Genomic DNA, 16,237 nt, shown 5'->3' with positions numbered 1-16,237 from the left:
CTTTAAAGTTGAGAGTGGATTCCAAAATGTTCTAGATCCCTTTACCCATTGTTATTTTTTCACTAGCACAATTAGGTAAACCTTTCTTAAAAAATACACAGTAGACAAACATTCATACAGAAGCAAACTGATGAAACGAGTTGGCCATCTGTCCACTTTTCTGTCTGCATCAACCACAAGAACCACATAATAGCTAGTGGACACCTCTGTGTCCCCAGCAGGAAGTAAGAAAGGTGAATAGTCTTTCCCAAAGTCAGTCAGCTGGTACAAAGTATCGTGGAATTAAAACCTAGGACATCCCACTCCATTAGAAGGATTGAGCACATGTTTTCTTTCATTTACTGCATAATTGGTTGGGATCATGAGCTCCAAAAGATGCTGACTATAGAGGACATGTGGAGCCATCCTGAAAATTAAAAAATATACAACCTAGATTTTAGGTGGCTGTAGATAGGGTAACCATACATCCCCAGTAAACACCTGTTGTCCCAGGAAAACCACTGATAGTGTCCCTTCCACCCACAAGACTACTCTAGTTTGGGAGATAAATGGTCACTTTTAAAAATTATAGATACTCATCACACCAGCCGATTTCCTGACCTCCACATCTATAAAAGTTTGAGCACAGAAAAGCACAGAATCTCAGAGGAGGAAGAAATCACGAAGTTATCAAGGCCAATTGCTCATCAGAGGCTAAAATGTGTTTTGAACAGGTGAGAAGGGAAGTGTTTGAAAAGCTCCTCTAAGAGGAGTGATAAGGAATTCCTGCTGACTAAATGAGTTATTATCCGGAAGGGGCTTAGGGCAAAGCTGGCAAGTAGCTCAGAATTACTGAGTCCTTATTAATAGTAAACTGATAAGAGGCAGTAAGACATAGTGATTAAGAATATTGAGTCTGGCTGCAGGCTGCCCAGCTTCAAGCCTAGCTCTGCCAGTTACTAGCTGGATGACGCTGGACAATCTCCTCAACATCTCTGGGCCCTCGCTGGTTCATCTGTGAAGGCTTGATACTGTAGGGGAGGAAAAATAATTTTCCCTCTACCCTTCTAGGTTCTTGGCTGAGATTTCCCTGTAATAAAAGACAGATTAACAGGGGAAAAACAAACAGAAGTTTAATAACACGTATACCTCCCTCTATACATGGGAGATACCCAGGAAAACTGAGTAACTCTCCAAAATGGTCCAAGCTGCCACCTTACACACCATCTCCAGCTAAAGACAAAAGGAGATGTTGAGGGGAGGGGAGCCAGTTATGGGAGGTGACCAGGCAAGCACAACAGGGTCAGGTTGTTATGCAGGTTAGGTCCTTGCCTCCTCCATGGACAAGAGTTTCTGGAGATTGAGCCATCCTCCTCCTCCTGGTACAGAGAGGGAGACACCCTTACAAATGGAGATTTCCCTTATACAACTAAACGTCTCTTACAAAAGGGCAACTTCTGCTCTGTTTTCAGAGATTCTCCTGTGTCTGTAGCCTCTCAAAAATAATCACCCCAAAATGATCAATATGCCAAAGAGGCATATTTTGGAGTGGCAGATTCTGCTCCCTTTCAATACTAGCACCTGCTACACGATGGTGTGTTGGATTCAGACAGAAGATGCGTCATGCTTAAAGCAGTGGTTCACATGGGATGGGGGCTCCGTCAGGGTCAGCTAACAGTGAAGTCTTATCTCAGGACCTACTTAGTGAACTGAATCAAAAGTGTGAAAACCTCTACTGATGATTCAAGCAAAGAAAACTTTTCTGCATGAACCATTTCCACCAGTCTTTTGAATCCAGCTGATTTTACTCCACAATGCAATAAAGCCAGCTCCATTTCAAATGGACAGACAGACACAGCCAGGTGACATGTAGACACGTTCTGGGGGGGACTACTCACCAGAAATTTGGAAAGTTTAACTCTAGAGCGTGCTGTGATCAGAAGGTCATTGTTGAGAGGGCCTCCATGATTTATCGGTTTCTGGGATTGCTAAATTCTTATAGGGTCATAGCTTATGCATTTAGCAATCTTGCTAACATGTTTGCTGCACGAAATGTCAATGAATTCGAGTAGGATTTAGATTCTGTACAATTTGTTATGAACTTTCCATTAAGCCTTTCCCAAACACAGTATGAACTTCATCTTGAGCTATGATATTTAAAGATCCATTCGTAGCCATTTAGGATAACCGGACCATGTTTTGAAACTTCGGCGCTAGTCAGAAATGTGTTCGATAGCCGTGAGGCCTAAGCACAGCCCTTCTCAGAGGGCTTAACACACCTTTAGTGGTCGACCAGCAGAAAAGTCCACCGGGCTTTTGCATCTGTTCTATTCTTTTAGCCCTTGTTAAAAATAGCCTGGTGACGAAACGATTTTAGGTTTGTCCTCTGCTAAGGTTCACCAGGTTGTAAAGAAAAACTAACAGGGCAACATCTTAGCTTTTTAGCAGCTGGATGATGCGGTCTCAGACAGGGAGTTTTGGTTGGCAGTAAACCCAATACATTAATGAGGATTGCAACACTGATGTGGAAAAGCTAGCCTAATTGAAATGGAGTACCCCCAACCACTAAAAAAAGCCTTTGTGAAGCATCAAACGGAAAGCCTTATTTCCGTGTTCTTTTCTCCCTTCAAGTTTTCAAAATGAATTCATTAAGCTTGCTTCTATCCCTTCCATTAGAAATGTATTCATGTACACTGTCTAAAGTGCCTGCTCTGACTTCTTGGAGTGCATCTTGCACGCAGAAGATGCTCAGCTAAGGGATCCAGAATGCCTCCGGCTCTGCCCGATTCACTGTCGACAATGTAGCTTCTCACTATCACCGTGGTTTACCAGCCATCTGCCTCTCTGCCCCCAGGGAATCCTCTTTCCTTCAATTCTACAATTATATTGCTATTGATGTCCTCTACTGTGAAAAAATAATTGTACCGTGATATTCATTTCTCATACTTGTAAGGCCAGCATCCCTGTCAGGAATGTGGATATTATTTGTAAGAGTGACAAATAAATATGAAGTCAGAGTAGGTACTTCCAAGTATGTTCTGGGTGGAAAAAGCCTAATAAACAAGTAGATGGACATGAATAGTGAACATGAGCTGACATGCACGTGAATGGGGCAGGGCTGATTATCATAAAGAGGAGATTCAAAGGACACACGATAGTTGTCTTTAAGTATGTACAGGTGTGTTGTGTAGATCAGCGTCAGGAATCATTTCAGCAGGTCCAGAGGGGTGGAGCCAAGATACGCATATATGAGTCAAAAAGAAGACCTCGCTCAATGTGAAAATGTTCAAACATGAAATCAGCTGTCCCTGAGGTAACGAGTTCACTGGAGTTATTTAATGCAGGCTGGACATTTACTTGTGAGTATGTTATCAAGAAAATTCAACTTTAGGTCATTCTGAGTGATGACCAGTGTCCATTCCAACAGGGAATGCAGCACCTGTTCCATGGCCTCCTATGATATAGATGAAATACACAGGCTGATGGACAAACACTCCCATAGGTTTAATGGTCAATCCAGGCGCACCTCCAGGCACAAAGAGAAGGTCATCAAAGACCAACCTGCTTACTTCATGGTTTGATCGAGGTCTAACTTAAGAGAAAACTTAAATTAGCAGTTAGGAAAGAGGAACAGCACAGAATTCAGGCAATGTTCTTTGAGTATCTATACTATAACAAAATTCCAGTGCAGCTCTCTCTGTCTGTGAGTGTGCATAAAATTTTAAATGCCAAGATGATTTCTTTTTGACTCATGCATTTCTGTGGTAAACATTTTTCGTACTTTTTGAAGCAATAGGTCAAACAATAAAGAATAATAACAAGACAAAAGCAATAGCCGCCCACTTACAGGCAGTCCTCATGCTAGGGAGGTGTAAGAACACCCCTGGATATGGGATTTTAATCTTGCATTCTTATCTCTTGAGGGACAGCCATTGGTGGTCAATTCTGTCTGCTCAAAGAGGGTGCTTCAGAGCTAATAGTTTAAACGTGGGGCAAAGGTCTCTGATCTGCTTCGCGGGGATAGCTGGGCTCTGCCTGAGGACCTGTTAAAATAGCCTGGAGTGAGAATAACACAGGCCCTTCAAAAAGTGCGGACTATCCCAGCTGCCTTCACCGTTGTAAGGATGTGCTCAGAAGGCAGTCAAGGTCATCTCTTCATCTGCCACTAACTAGACAAGCAGAACCAGAGATTCTAACATTTCCAGCCCACAAGCAGGTAAACAACCAAAACAGTTACATTCCAGGGAATCCTGTGGAACCATAGGCAAACAACAATAAAAATAAATAAAATTATAGCCTCTTAGCTATGCCAATGATGTGGATCATGACACACTTGAAGATTCCATTGGTCCCATTTCAAGAAAATGTAGTAAGTGACTTGGTGTTTCTCCTGTGAAAAAGCCACCACAGAGTGGTAAATTGGGCTTACAAAAATGCGTCATTTTAATTGAGAAATTAAATAGCATTTGAATTTCCTGGGGCTTATCACGCACTTATTTTAATAGTAAAGGATACTATCACCAGGTTTCATGTTGTGTTCTTCTGTGTGTGTGTTGGAAAGGTAGTGAACATGGGAGATAAGTGTAATCAAAAGTATTTTAAATATAAAATGAAATGAAAATGAGCTATAGCAAAAATAAGCCAATATAAATGTATTTTTCCCGAAGAACCCAGAAAATATTGTATACATATTAAGACTAAATTTTTTTCACTTTACTTTTGAAGGGCAAAGTTTTAAAGATCTTTTAGTAATTTGCAACATTAAATTGGCTGTGTTTTTTCTGATATTACTAATTGACTTTTGAAAAAGTAGAGAATTATCACATGGAAGTAGTAAATATTTGTCTTAAATAAATAAAAGTGATAATATTTAACATTGAACTAAAGCTGGTTGTGAGAAATACATAAATGATGACACTTGCACCCATGAAAATAAATGTTAAAGGGAAGTTTTAGACAAACATTTGAATACTTGCCTTTGTGGTCTTCCTTCCATTGCGTTTATTACCTGTGTGAAAGTGTATCTTACGTACCCCAGAACTTAGGGTTTTGAGGTATTCTTCTGAAACAGCTATTCTCAACATGTGACCGAAAAACTCCTTGGAGTCCCCAGTATCTCTCAGGGGTCCTCAAGCTTCTCTTTTTTCCAACTACATCACTGTCTAATTTTCTTTATCTTTAGCCAAACCAAAACAACATATTGTGACAGTTACTGCAGAAGCTGATATGAGAAACCAGCTGTCATCTACTAAGTTAAACAGTATAGAGATTTATAAAATTTTTGAACAATGACACCATTCTTACTAATTTTTGTTTTGTTTGGAAATGAATCATTGTTGTTTATAAAAATATGTTATTTATGGTAAGACATAATTATCTTATTGTTATTTTCTTTCTCTTTTTTCTTTTTTGAGGAAGATTGGCCCTGAGCTAACAGCTGTCTCCATCTTCCCCTATTTTATATGTGGGACTCCTGCCACAGCATGGTTTCACAAGTGGTATATAGGTCCACGCCCTGGATCCCAACAGGTAAACCCCAGGCCACTGAAGCAGCGTGCACCAACTTAACTGCTATGCCACTGGGCTGGCACCCTTATTGTTCTTTTAAATAAATGGATACACATTAACATTTTTCTTAGTTATAATTTAAATGAATTAATATAAATAACTAGAATAATTCTTGGTTTTAATTTATAATATCGTAAAAATTTTAAGAAGGTCTTTGGAGTCTAGTGGTAGGCAGAATTCTAAGATGTCCCTCAGGATTCCCAGCCCTGGTGTAAAATCCTCTCCCCTTGGTGCAGGCAGAGCTACAATTAGGTTATGAATCAGTTGGCTTTGAGTTCATCAAAAATGGGATTATATCTTGGTGGGATTGAACCGGTTAAGTGAGCCCTCAAAGGGGCTGAGTCCTTCCTGAAAGTCAGAGAGATCTGAATGTTAAGAGGGCCTGGGGAGGTGGGAGTGACGGCAAAGAGCTAAGTGTGGCCTCCGGAGTTGAGCTCATTCGGGTCCACAACCAGCAACAATGTGAGGGCCTCGGCCATAAACTACAGCCCCACGAACTCCACTGACAAACAGTGCGTGGAGGCCCATCTCTCCCTCACTGGGCCTCAGATGAGGACACAGCCCCGCCAACACCTTGACTTCAACACGGTAAGACCCCGAGTAGAAGAGCCAGCTCAGACGCCTGCCCCGGGAACTGCGAGGTAACAAATCTGCGTTATTGTACACAGCTTAGCTGCAATATTTAATGCAACAACATGGATGGACCTGAGGGCACTATGCTAATGAAATAAGTCAGACAGAGAAAGACAAGGACTGTATGATCTCACTTACATGTGGAATCTAACAACACAAAAAGCTCATGGGTACTGAGAACAGATTGGTGGTGGCCAGGGGCTGGGGTGGGAGGTGGGTGAAATGGGTGAAGGGGGTCGAAAGGTACGAGCTTCCAGTTATAAAATAAATAAGTCCTGGGATGTAAGGTACAGCATGACGACTGCGGTTAATAAAGACTGTATTGCACATTTGAAATTAGCTAAGAGAGTTAACCTTGAAAGTCCTCATCACAAGAAAAAAAAATCTGTAACTATGTGAGGTGATGGATGTTAACCAGAGTTACTGTGGTGATCGTCTCACAATATATACAAATATCTAATCATCATATTGCACACCTGAAACGAATATAATGTTGCATGTCAATTATACCTCAACTAAAAAACTGTTTCTAAAAAGAGACAAAAATCTTTGATAAACTCTTTTATTAGTGCAAAATTTAAACAAAATTCAGTGGAGATAGAAATTAATTGAAAATATTAATAACAAGTCTTCGAGGGAAAGAAAACAAAGAAAAATTTCAATTTGGTCACAAAAGTAATGATAAGATCAGTGTTGACTTTCCCTTCCCCACTGATCGTGTGAACCCACAATGTGGCCCTTGGGCACAGACCTTGGTCTTTAACACCACTCTCTACCTAAACGTACCAGAGCCTGTTGGAGAGTAACTGATGCCATGTTTGGGTAAGGAAAATTCAGGATGAGTATAAAACATCCCGTCTTTATGAGAAAACAGAATGATTTCAAAGATGTCAGAAGGACAAGATGAAGAGGCCAGGTGAAGGGGACACCCCTAGCCAAATCCTGACTATCTGAACTAAAAACGTTAGTAAAAACACGAAACCCAAAAGCAAACAACGATTTCACTGGAACTCACTGACTCTGGAGAAGGCCACATGTCCATGAGGACATTCAAAACAGGCAAATAACAAACAGAGATGGAACAACCCGTGCCCAGCAATGTGAGTCAGAGATGCTGACGATTTACAAAACACATCTGTGTCCCAAGGTGCCTGGAGATGTCTGCAGATACATGGATTTGTGATTGTTGTCCCTGGACCAAACTCAGTATGAGAACCACCAGATCAAAGTATATTAAGGAATCAGGAAAACAGATTTTCTAAACTTTCAGAAGAAGGGAGGCAGAAATGTTATTAATATACAGCTCAACCCTGACTCTTCTTCCTCCAAAAGATGGTGGGAACTTGCTGCTAATGAGCTTGGCTCAAGAATCAGGAAAGCCTGGCTTTGTGAACATTCTTTTAAATAGTAGACTTCCCCTGCAAGTGTCAATTCTTCTGGAATGGCATTCTAAGCCTTTGTGGTACAGCAAATACCCATCCAGCATCCTCCTCCTCTTAGCATCCCTGGACAATTGAGAGACTAGTAAAAGCTATATTGAGACTGATACATCCTCAAAAGTCCTGTGTGAATTCCCCGCTCCCAGAAGCTACCGTGTGCTTGATTTTAAGATCCTGATTCTGGTCTGAAACTGACAAAAACGATGTCAGCTGGAAGACTCTCAAACAGGTTAAAGGTAAATGCTCCTAATTCTGCTCCTCCACTCTCCTTGCTGACCTTAACGACTGAGTCTCCAAACCACAGACCTGAGCTTCAAAGTGGGCACATGCGAGGATGACTTGAAGGATGTGGGAAGGAGGGAGTTCACTAGTTCAGACGTCTAACACAGGGGAATTCAGTGACTAGATAATTAATCATCCAAACCAGGACACTTTTGAGAACGACAAGGGAACCGTTAGTAATTATCCCGGACGACAGGCCTCAGGCAGAGCTGTCCAGGACACAGGAGTGCCGTCTACTTTGACTAGGGTGACTGTCAGCTTCTGGGGGGGTCACTGATCCTTCTTAATTTATCACTGTGTTCCTGATGAAGATCTTTAGCACGTGTTTAATTAACATTTGTTTTATTAAAAGTTGAATTAGAGTGATTATCAAAGACAGCAAAGCGTTAATTCTTTTGTCCTTTTCCCATTTTTATTCTGGTTTATTCTCACTAAGCTGTGTATTTTATAAATTTGACACTGGTTTAATGACTTGGTTCTGTGCATGATAATTCCCTGTGAACAATCAACTAAAGATTGTATATTAAATATGTCTGAACCAAAGAGTGCTCTGAACAATACTAATATTGTTTTATTTTTCTATTTATTGATATTTATTATGAAACCCACTCAAAGGCTTAACTGCTTATCTTGTACCTACGAGAATAATCATCTTCCTTTTCAAGACAGTTATTATTTGAGAACACAATATCCTCAGCATAAATACTATTTCCCCAAATCCTAATTAGAAGGTTTGAATAGTCAGTGCATAGAATAAGAGTTATGTTTTTAAACATAGATCTGGATTTTTTTTTGAGCTGATTTAAAATATGAGAATATTCTAACATTTCAAAGTTTATAAAATATGATCATTAACAAGGAAAAGCTAGCATTTGACATTTCATCCAGCAGTCATAAATTTTAAGTATGTCGTGAAAGTACATGTTCATCATTAAAACGAAAAGAAATGCTGTCTGGTTATATTGTTAATCTACGGGATCGACAGATTATAGTTCCTGAAAAAGTGGACGCTACTGATATCAGCAATTTAGAATGGCCGAGTAGTCTGGGAAGCTTGCCTGGTACTCACCTCTACATCTTGGCCTCTCGTCTCCTACGCTCCACGTCCCATTAGCTTGGCACTGCACGAGCCTGCGCCCCTCCAGGTAATAACCAGGATTGCAGCTCAGCACGACTTGAGCTCCGTACTCATTCAGTGATCCTGACACTCGTCTCCAGGTGACATGTTCCGAGAGCTGAGCCTCGATGCCAGGGCAAGTTACCGCTAGAAAACAAACACACTCCATATCATCATTTTCTTCTGGAGGGATCAGACCATACCTGCTTTTAACGGTAAGGGCCTTCGCTGTGAAACTGATCTTGCTGTGCAAAATAGATGCCGTCACCTGTTACCTCAGGTTTTCTCTACTGCCCTCACAGCTGCGAAGGAATGACCATGCACATAAAATGCATTCAACAGCCTCATTGCAAGGGCCTCAGAAATCTGGCAGTGAGATTGTGATGTAAGAGGCTGAGTCACTTCAACAAAGTGGCACGATTCATTTGGAGCTGAAAATCTTCATCAGGTAAATGAACACATGCAGAGAAAAATCTTACGTAAAATTTGTCTCACTATCCTCTGAGAAATGGGGAATAGTAATTGAGCAATCGAAAACCAGCTTAGACACAAATTTTCAGAAAATTAGATGCCCTGATTCCCTTCCTCCCTATGCAACACAGCTATATAATATTCTCCATATATAACTGGATTTATAAGCACAAAAATTCCTTTGCACATTGCGTTAATAGTGTGAAGAAACATGTTTAACAAGCCTTAAGGAGACATTTATTCCTGCTCTTAGGAGAAGGCCTATGATGACAGTAGCTACTTAATAAAGAGCAGTAGCAACAATTGCAGTGACAGGAACAACAGGAGTAACAGTAGTACTTGTACAATATTACTGGAGCCGACTTCACAGGATTTATAAACATGCTGAAAATACATGCCAAATTGGGTGTATGTGAGCATATATATTTTCTTAAAAGTACAATACTATTTTAAATGAACTTTACAAAGTCAGGAACCAGAACTCCACTTCTCTAAATAGGAAGCTACATCAGAAACAGGATCACACTCAACCACCCACAAAATTGACCCGATTGATCAATTTATTGAGCCTGGAAGAAGTAGCTAGAGAAATCATAGTTTTTTCAGAATGATATTAATAAATACATTTTACTTTTAAATTCTACACAAATTCATTATAATTGAATCAGACATACTCAAAGTGTTACAAAAATCTCATTTAATCTTCTCTCAATAATTTACCAGTGCCATGTCCAAATAAGCTGAAAAACAGGCCTTTGTGGTATTATTATGATAATAATATCAGTGAGGTTTAAAATGTGAAAAGGATTTGCTAATTTAAAAGTAATCCTTATTTCTATTTCTCTTAAGTATTTTTTAGGTAAAACAACTAATCCAAAATTTATGTGGAGATTCAAGTGTTTTACCTAATGCCAGAAATAAAATTTTTCTCCAAGCAGAACATCTTCAGAATGCCAGGCACAATGGCTTGTTCTGAAAAGGCATTAGCCTTTAACCTTATAAATCCATAACTCAATTTCAATCCCACTGCATACACCAAATAAAATTCATTTCATTTCACCAAACAGTGTGCTTCTAGAATTAACTTGATTGTTTTTAATTACCTGAACTGTCTTTTACAAACTCTATTCTGCCCTGGTGGTCTAGTGGTTAAGATTCAGGGCTCCCATCCCGAGGCCTGGGCTCATTACCAGATCAGGGAACCACATCCTCCGTCTGTCAGTTGTCACACTGTGGTGGCTCCACGTTGTTGTGATGCTGAAAGCTACGCCACCAGGATTTCAAATACCAGCTGGGTCACCCGTGGTGGACAGGTTTCAGCAGAGCTTCCAGACCAAGACAGATTAGGAAAAAGGATCTGGCCACCCACTTCCAAAAAGACTGCCATAAAAACCGTGTGAATAACAGTGGAGCATTGATTGATATGGTGCTGGAAGGGGAGAAGATGGGGCAAAAAGACCGGGCAGGGATCGGCTCTGCTGGACACCGGGTCCTAGGAGTCAAATCCACTCGACAGCACTAACAACATGTCTGCCAGGAGGATTCAATGTTGGCCTACATGACAGAGTCAGACGTTTTCTTTCAGCTACTATCATCTACAGTGGCAATTTCCAAATTCTGCATGATTACCTTTTTCTTCGTAAAAATAGCATTTGCTTTGTAATTATCTGATTCTGGTTTGTTTGCTTACATCTCTCTCTCCTTGTTAGGCTCTAAGGTGTTTTATTGTAAACACTATGTCTTTTCAGTTTTTCTTTAGCTTAGTGTCAGACTTAAAGCAGGTGCTGATGGCATGGATTTATAAATGTGTGCGTGAGCGTATGAGTGTGCACACTGCTGTGTGCGTGCTTTGAAAAATTACGTGTCAAGAAAATGTTGTGGCAGCGAAAACACAAAGAAACTGAGCAATGAAAGTGCATGGTGCAAACTGAGCATAAAAAGGAAAAGTGAGAACTGGAGTAAACGTGACACGAAGTCCATCCCGTCCTTTAGTAAACAGAAAGGAAGAGCGAGAGGGCGGAGGTGCCCAGAAACTCCTGCAGATGAGATTTTATTTAATATTTTCAAAAATGCTCTGAGGGAGGGAGTGTCCTACACCATGTGAGTATGAACAACTATGACACTATTTGGGTGGAGAAATCTCGAGTAACGTAAACCATGACGGTGTGAGAAGACGGCAGCCTCGGAGCCATGGTGAAGAAAGTCCCCTCTGGTAAGTGTTGCCTCCATCCGCGTCTGCATTCATATGAAAACAATGCAAACAGTCCCCAAAAACCATCACCCTGACATGTTGCACTCCACTTCTCTTCTCCAGTCCTCACTGCCAACGCCTCACTCCATCATCTACAAGTCAAACGCTGAATTTTGGTGAGAAACGCCATTTGCACACCCTTAAAGGAATTGTAACAAGTATTTATCTCCTTGTACTTCATTACAAATCTAAAAGGTTTCCTTCTAAGTTTAAATAATTGACAGTGTACAACGTTTAACATGGTAAATAGTTATGACCTTGAAAAATATCACTTTTGGGGCCGCCCTGTGGCCGAGTGGTTAAGTTCCTGCTCCCCGCTTAGGCTAGGCGGCCCAGGGTTTCCAGGTTTGGATTCTGGGTGCCCACATCATCAAGCCACTCATCAAGCCACGTTGAGGCAGCGTCCCACATGCCACAATTAGAAGGACCCACAACTAAAAAAATTCACAACTATGTACCAGGGGTCTTTGGGGAGAAAAAGGGGAAAAAAAATTTAAAAAAATCTCTTCTCTCAGATTCAAGGGAATAATACCACAGTAACTTGATATTTTTGAATATTCATTAATAAAACATGACTACCCCCAAAATTTCTTTCAAGCTTTGTTCTCCTTTAACTACCACTTCCATTCTACAGTCCCCCCAGAAACATATCCTAAGATACTTTTATGTTTGAAAGCCCTGTATGAGTTATCCTGCTGTATTATCAGTAGCAAAATTTGATTATTTTATTATTAATATATAATTGACTAAATTAACAATGTAACAATTTTTAGTAATCTATTTTAAACAGAGAAAGTAGCAGTTCAGGGGCTGGCCCTGTGGTGTAGTGGTTAAGTTCAGTGCACTCTGCTTCAGCAGCCACGGTTCACGGGTTCAGATCCTCGGGGCAGACCTATACCACTTGTCAAACCACGCTGTGGTGACCCACATACAAAATAGAGGAAGATTGGCACAGATGTTACCTCAGGGCTAATCCTCCTCAAGCAAAAAAAAGAGGAAGATTGGCAACAGACATTAGCTCAGAGCAAATCTTCCTTACCAAAAAAAAAAAAAAAGTACCAGTTTATTGGGAATACACCAATTAATGATAGAGATAAACCTTTTTTATTGTTTCTGAGCTACTGATTGTTAGAAAGAGACAAGGTTTGCTATCAATTTTATTGCTATTTTTTATTTTTATAGCTGTTTTGTTAGAGATATTTCATTTGCGTTAAGAAAGTTTAACATAAATAAGCAGTTTGGTTACAGTGATATCTCTCAGTTCTTCACACTCATACTTGGTTATACACCAAATATCACCATTATCAAAAATTGTTTGACAGCAACACCTTAAAACAAAGAGTTAGTATCCCTCAGACTTGCATAAGGAAAGTCACTGGCTTTCTCTGTCCCTGAACCAATGTTTTGGATTTTTTTCCTCTGTTTGGTGACCTGGCGGTTTGGTTTTGTTTCGTTTTTTTCTTTGTTTGTTTTCTGTTTTTGGTGCTGTTGGTTTTTCTTTAGATATTCAGGTAAATTCGTATTGAAACATATGACAGAAAGTGCACAAATTGATATTATACCATTAAAATACATTTTTATATAATAAACACGCCCCCATGTTACCAGCACCCACATCAAGAACTGGAACATTACCAGCACCCCAGAAACCTACCTCATGTCCTCTCAGTCACTCACTATTTCTACCCACCTCCCCATCTGACTCGCTTCGTTCAAGGACAGACAGAATGTAAACCAACTTCTAATGACATAGACCTATCTTCTAACACCATAGATCGGCATGACCTGTTTTTGCACTTCACGTAAGTAGAACCATACAGTATGCACTGTTTTATTTCTGACTTCAATATTATTGTTTTGAAATAACCCATGTTGACACACGTAGCTAGAGTGTTTATTTCAATTTCTATATATTATCCACTGTATAAACACATAACAATCAGTGTATCCATTTCTTGTTGATAGCCATGTGGGTTGTCTCTGTTTCTTGGCTTTTACAAAGAGTGCAGCTTTGAGCACGTCCTTAGATGAATATCCTGATGCATGTCTTTGGGGATATTTCTAGGAGTGGAATTGCTGGCTTATAAGATACTGTCAGCTTTAGTACATGCTACTTCATTTGTCCAAAAAGAACACATCAACATACCACTTCCACCAGCAATGTATTTGAGTTCCAGTTGCTTAACATTCTTGTCAACTCTAGTATCCTGTCTCTTTTATTTTATAAATTTATAACTTCTGGTGTGAGGGTGCATTGGTATCTGTTAGGGCTTCTGCGCTTTTCTTACTGGATGGACTTTTTTAAACAACCTGTGTTTGATATGTGTCTTTCAAATATGTTCACCCTTTTGAGGTTTGCCTTTGTCGGGATCTTAAAGACGTATTTTGAGGAATAGAAGTGCTGAAATTTAATGTAGTCCAGTATATCTATTTTTTCCTCTGTTATAAGGATTTTGGGGTCCTTATGATGTCTTCCCCTAACCCGAGCTCATGCAGGTGGGGTGGTAGAGTTTGTGAAGCTGGGTTTTCAGAGAATCTTTATGTTTCACCTTTCACATTTGGTCTATAATCATCTTGCTCTGACTTTGCACATGCTGTGGTGTAGGAGTCAAGATTCATCTTGCCATATGGACATCCAGTTGAGCCATTTATTGAAAAACCGTCTTTTTCCTCATTGTGCTTCAGAGTCACCTTTGTCAAAAAACCAACTGAAAATCTTCCTGGACTCTGATGTCTCTGCCAATGGTCTGTCTGTCTCTCCTTGTGCCAGTACCACACTGTTTAACTCCAGTGCCTGTATAATGAAACGAGCTATCAGGGGCCATAAGAACATGCATAATGTGTGAGAACTAGGCCTGTCTTTTGTAAAGAAGTTTGAGGAGGATTGAGAAGAGAAACACCCTGTGCTGGAGAACCTACCCAAACAACGTGACATTAAGGAAAAGTAAATATGACATTTAGGATCTGGAAACGGATCTCCTTACAACTCTCCTTTCCGATTTTCCTTTCACCTTGAAATAACTTGCACCCCTTAGGGCTGAGCTTCCTTGGTTCGACATCACTGTAAGCAAGGCTCTTTAGGATCCAGCCTCTCTCACCTGCCAACACGTCCCTACTGGAAGTCTCCCAACAAATCTTGTCAACCAGGTCCATTACAGAGGGCTTTCCTGCTGCACATGTGCTGTTCCCTGGGGCTGAAATACCGTTCCTTCTTCCCAGATGACACATACTCATTCTTAAGGCAGATATTATATCAAACCTTTCTTGACTGGATCGAGAACCACAAAACGGTGAAGAGCTTTCCCTGAAAGAATGCTTTGGGGGAGAGTCCTCTCTGGGTCTACAGGACTGTAATTTCTGCCGTGTGTGCTTATAATCCTGAGAAAGCAGGACACACAGAGCGGCACCATGCAAAGGAGAGCAGGGTCTGAGGATTCCCTGAAACCTGAGCTTCAGACCTTAAGGAAAGTGGCGAAAGGAAAACAAGCTGGGATGCACCTAAAGAGGGCTGATGTGGTTGTCTCTGGCTGATGAGATTGCAGGTGCCTTTGGCTTCCTGTTTTTACCCTCTCCTGTAGTTTCTCGGTTTCCTACACATTAGCAATGGCCAGAGAAAAAGCAATCAAGCGACTGAAGGACTAAGGAGTATTGGCCTGATGACCACAAGAGAGCATTTTGTTAAGAAATAATAAATAAATTTTTAAAATGAGAAATAAATTTTAATAAAAAATAGGCTGGAAAAAAGTGAAAGTTGAGAGAACAAACTTTTTTTCAGAAAAAACTTGAAACAGTTAAATTAAGTTGCCAGTGAAAGACTATGTTGCTTTGTGGTGCAAATATAAATGTATATACACACATATATACATATATAATTTATGTATGTATATATCAGTGTTTATTATGCAAATACAACAGATGTAAATATAAAAGATTACATAAATTCATGCATGATAGTTTAACAAGAGATTATTTTGAAAAACTAGAGTGCTTCTGTTATACTCTTTATTGTTTATTTCTTCCCACAACATCAATACTCTGAAGGGGGAAAAAAAGAAAAGAGAACAAAATACAGAATACGGGAGGAACGTAAATATATGCCAGTTCAGGAAGCTGCAATAGATGATGCATGCAGAACTGAGTATTTTACTCCATGGGGACATTTTCATTTCGCGAAATTAGATTAAGGGAATAAGGTAAAACTGAGAGCTATGTGGCATGATACACTATGTGCTGCTGAAGCTAAGAACTGGAACAAAAATATGAGCAGAACATCCTGGAAGGAGGAAAGCTGAGGATGAGCGGAGGGCACCTGGGAGAGCGCAGTGCAGGACTGGGGAACAGTTTTCTGACTGGCTCTTGTTTCTGCCCGGGGCTGGCCCTGCCATTCAGAAGCCAGCTGGAATGAACAGGTGCATGTCCCCTAAGACTTACAAAGTTGCATTACAGTCAGAAGACAACATAAAGCATCCTGAGTGCCACCATGCTGACATTTTTAAA

The 16,237-nt window shown here is 40.3% G+C and overlaps 1 protein-coding gene across 2 annotated transcripts in view; it reads right to left on the bottom strand.

The window, feature by feature from the left end:
* CSMD1 (CUB and Sushi multiple domains 1) overlaps window positions 1-16,237 on the bottom strand; it is a 1,833,881-nt gene that overhangs the window by 76,235 nt on the left and 1,741,409 nt on the right. For both annotated transcript variants that reach the window (XM_023630572.2, XM_023630573.2), the window contains exon 51: window positions 8,971-9,165. In XM_023630572.2, the coding sequence (XP_023486340.1) occupies window positions 8,971-9,165 (195 nt within the window). The remainder of the gene's footprint in view (window positions 1-8,970; window positions 9,166-16,237) is intronic.

Source organism: Equus caballus, chromosome 27 (assembly GCF_041296265.1).
Source record: "Equus caballus isolate H_3958 breed thoroughbred chromosome 27, TB-T2T, whole genome shotgun sequence".
Taxonomy (NCBI): domain Eukaryota; kingdom Metazoa; phylum Chordata; class Mammalia; order Perissodactyla; family Equidae; genus Equus; species Equus caballus.
This window is presented reverse-complemented; position numbering and strand designations above follow the sequence as displayed.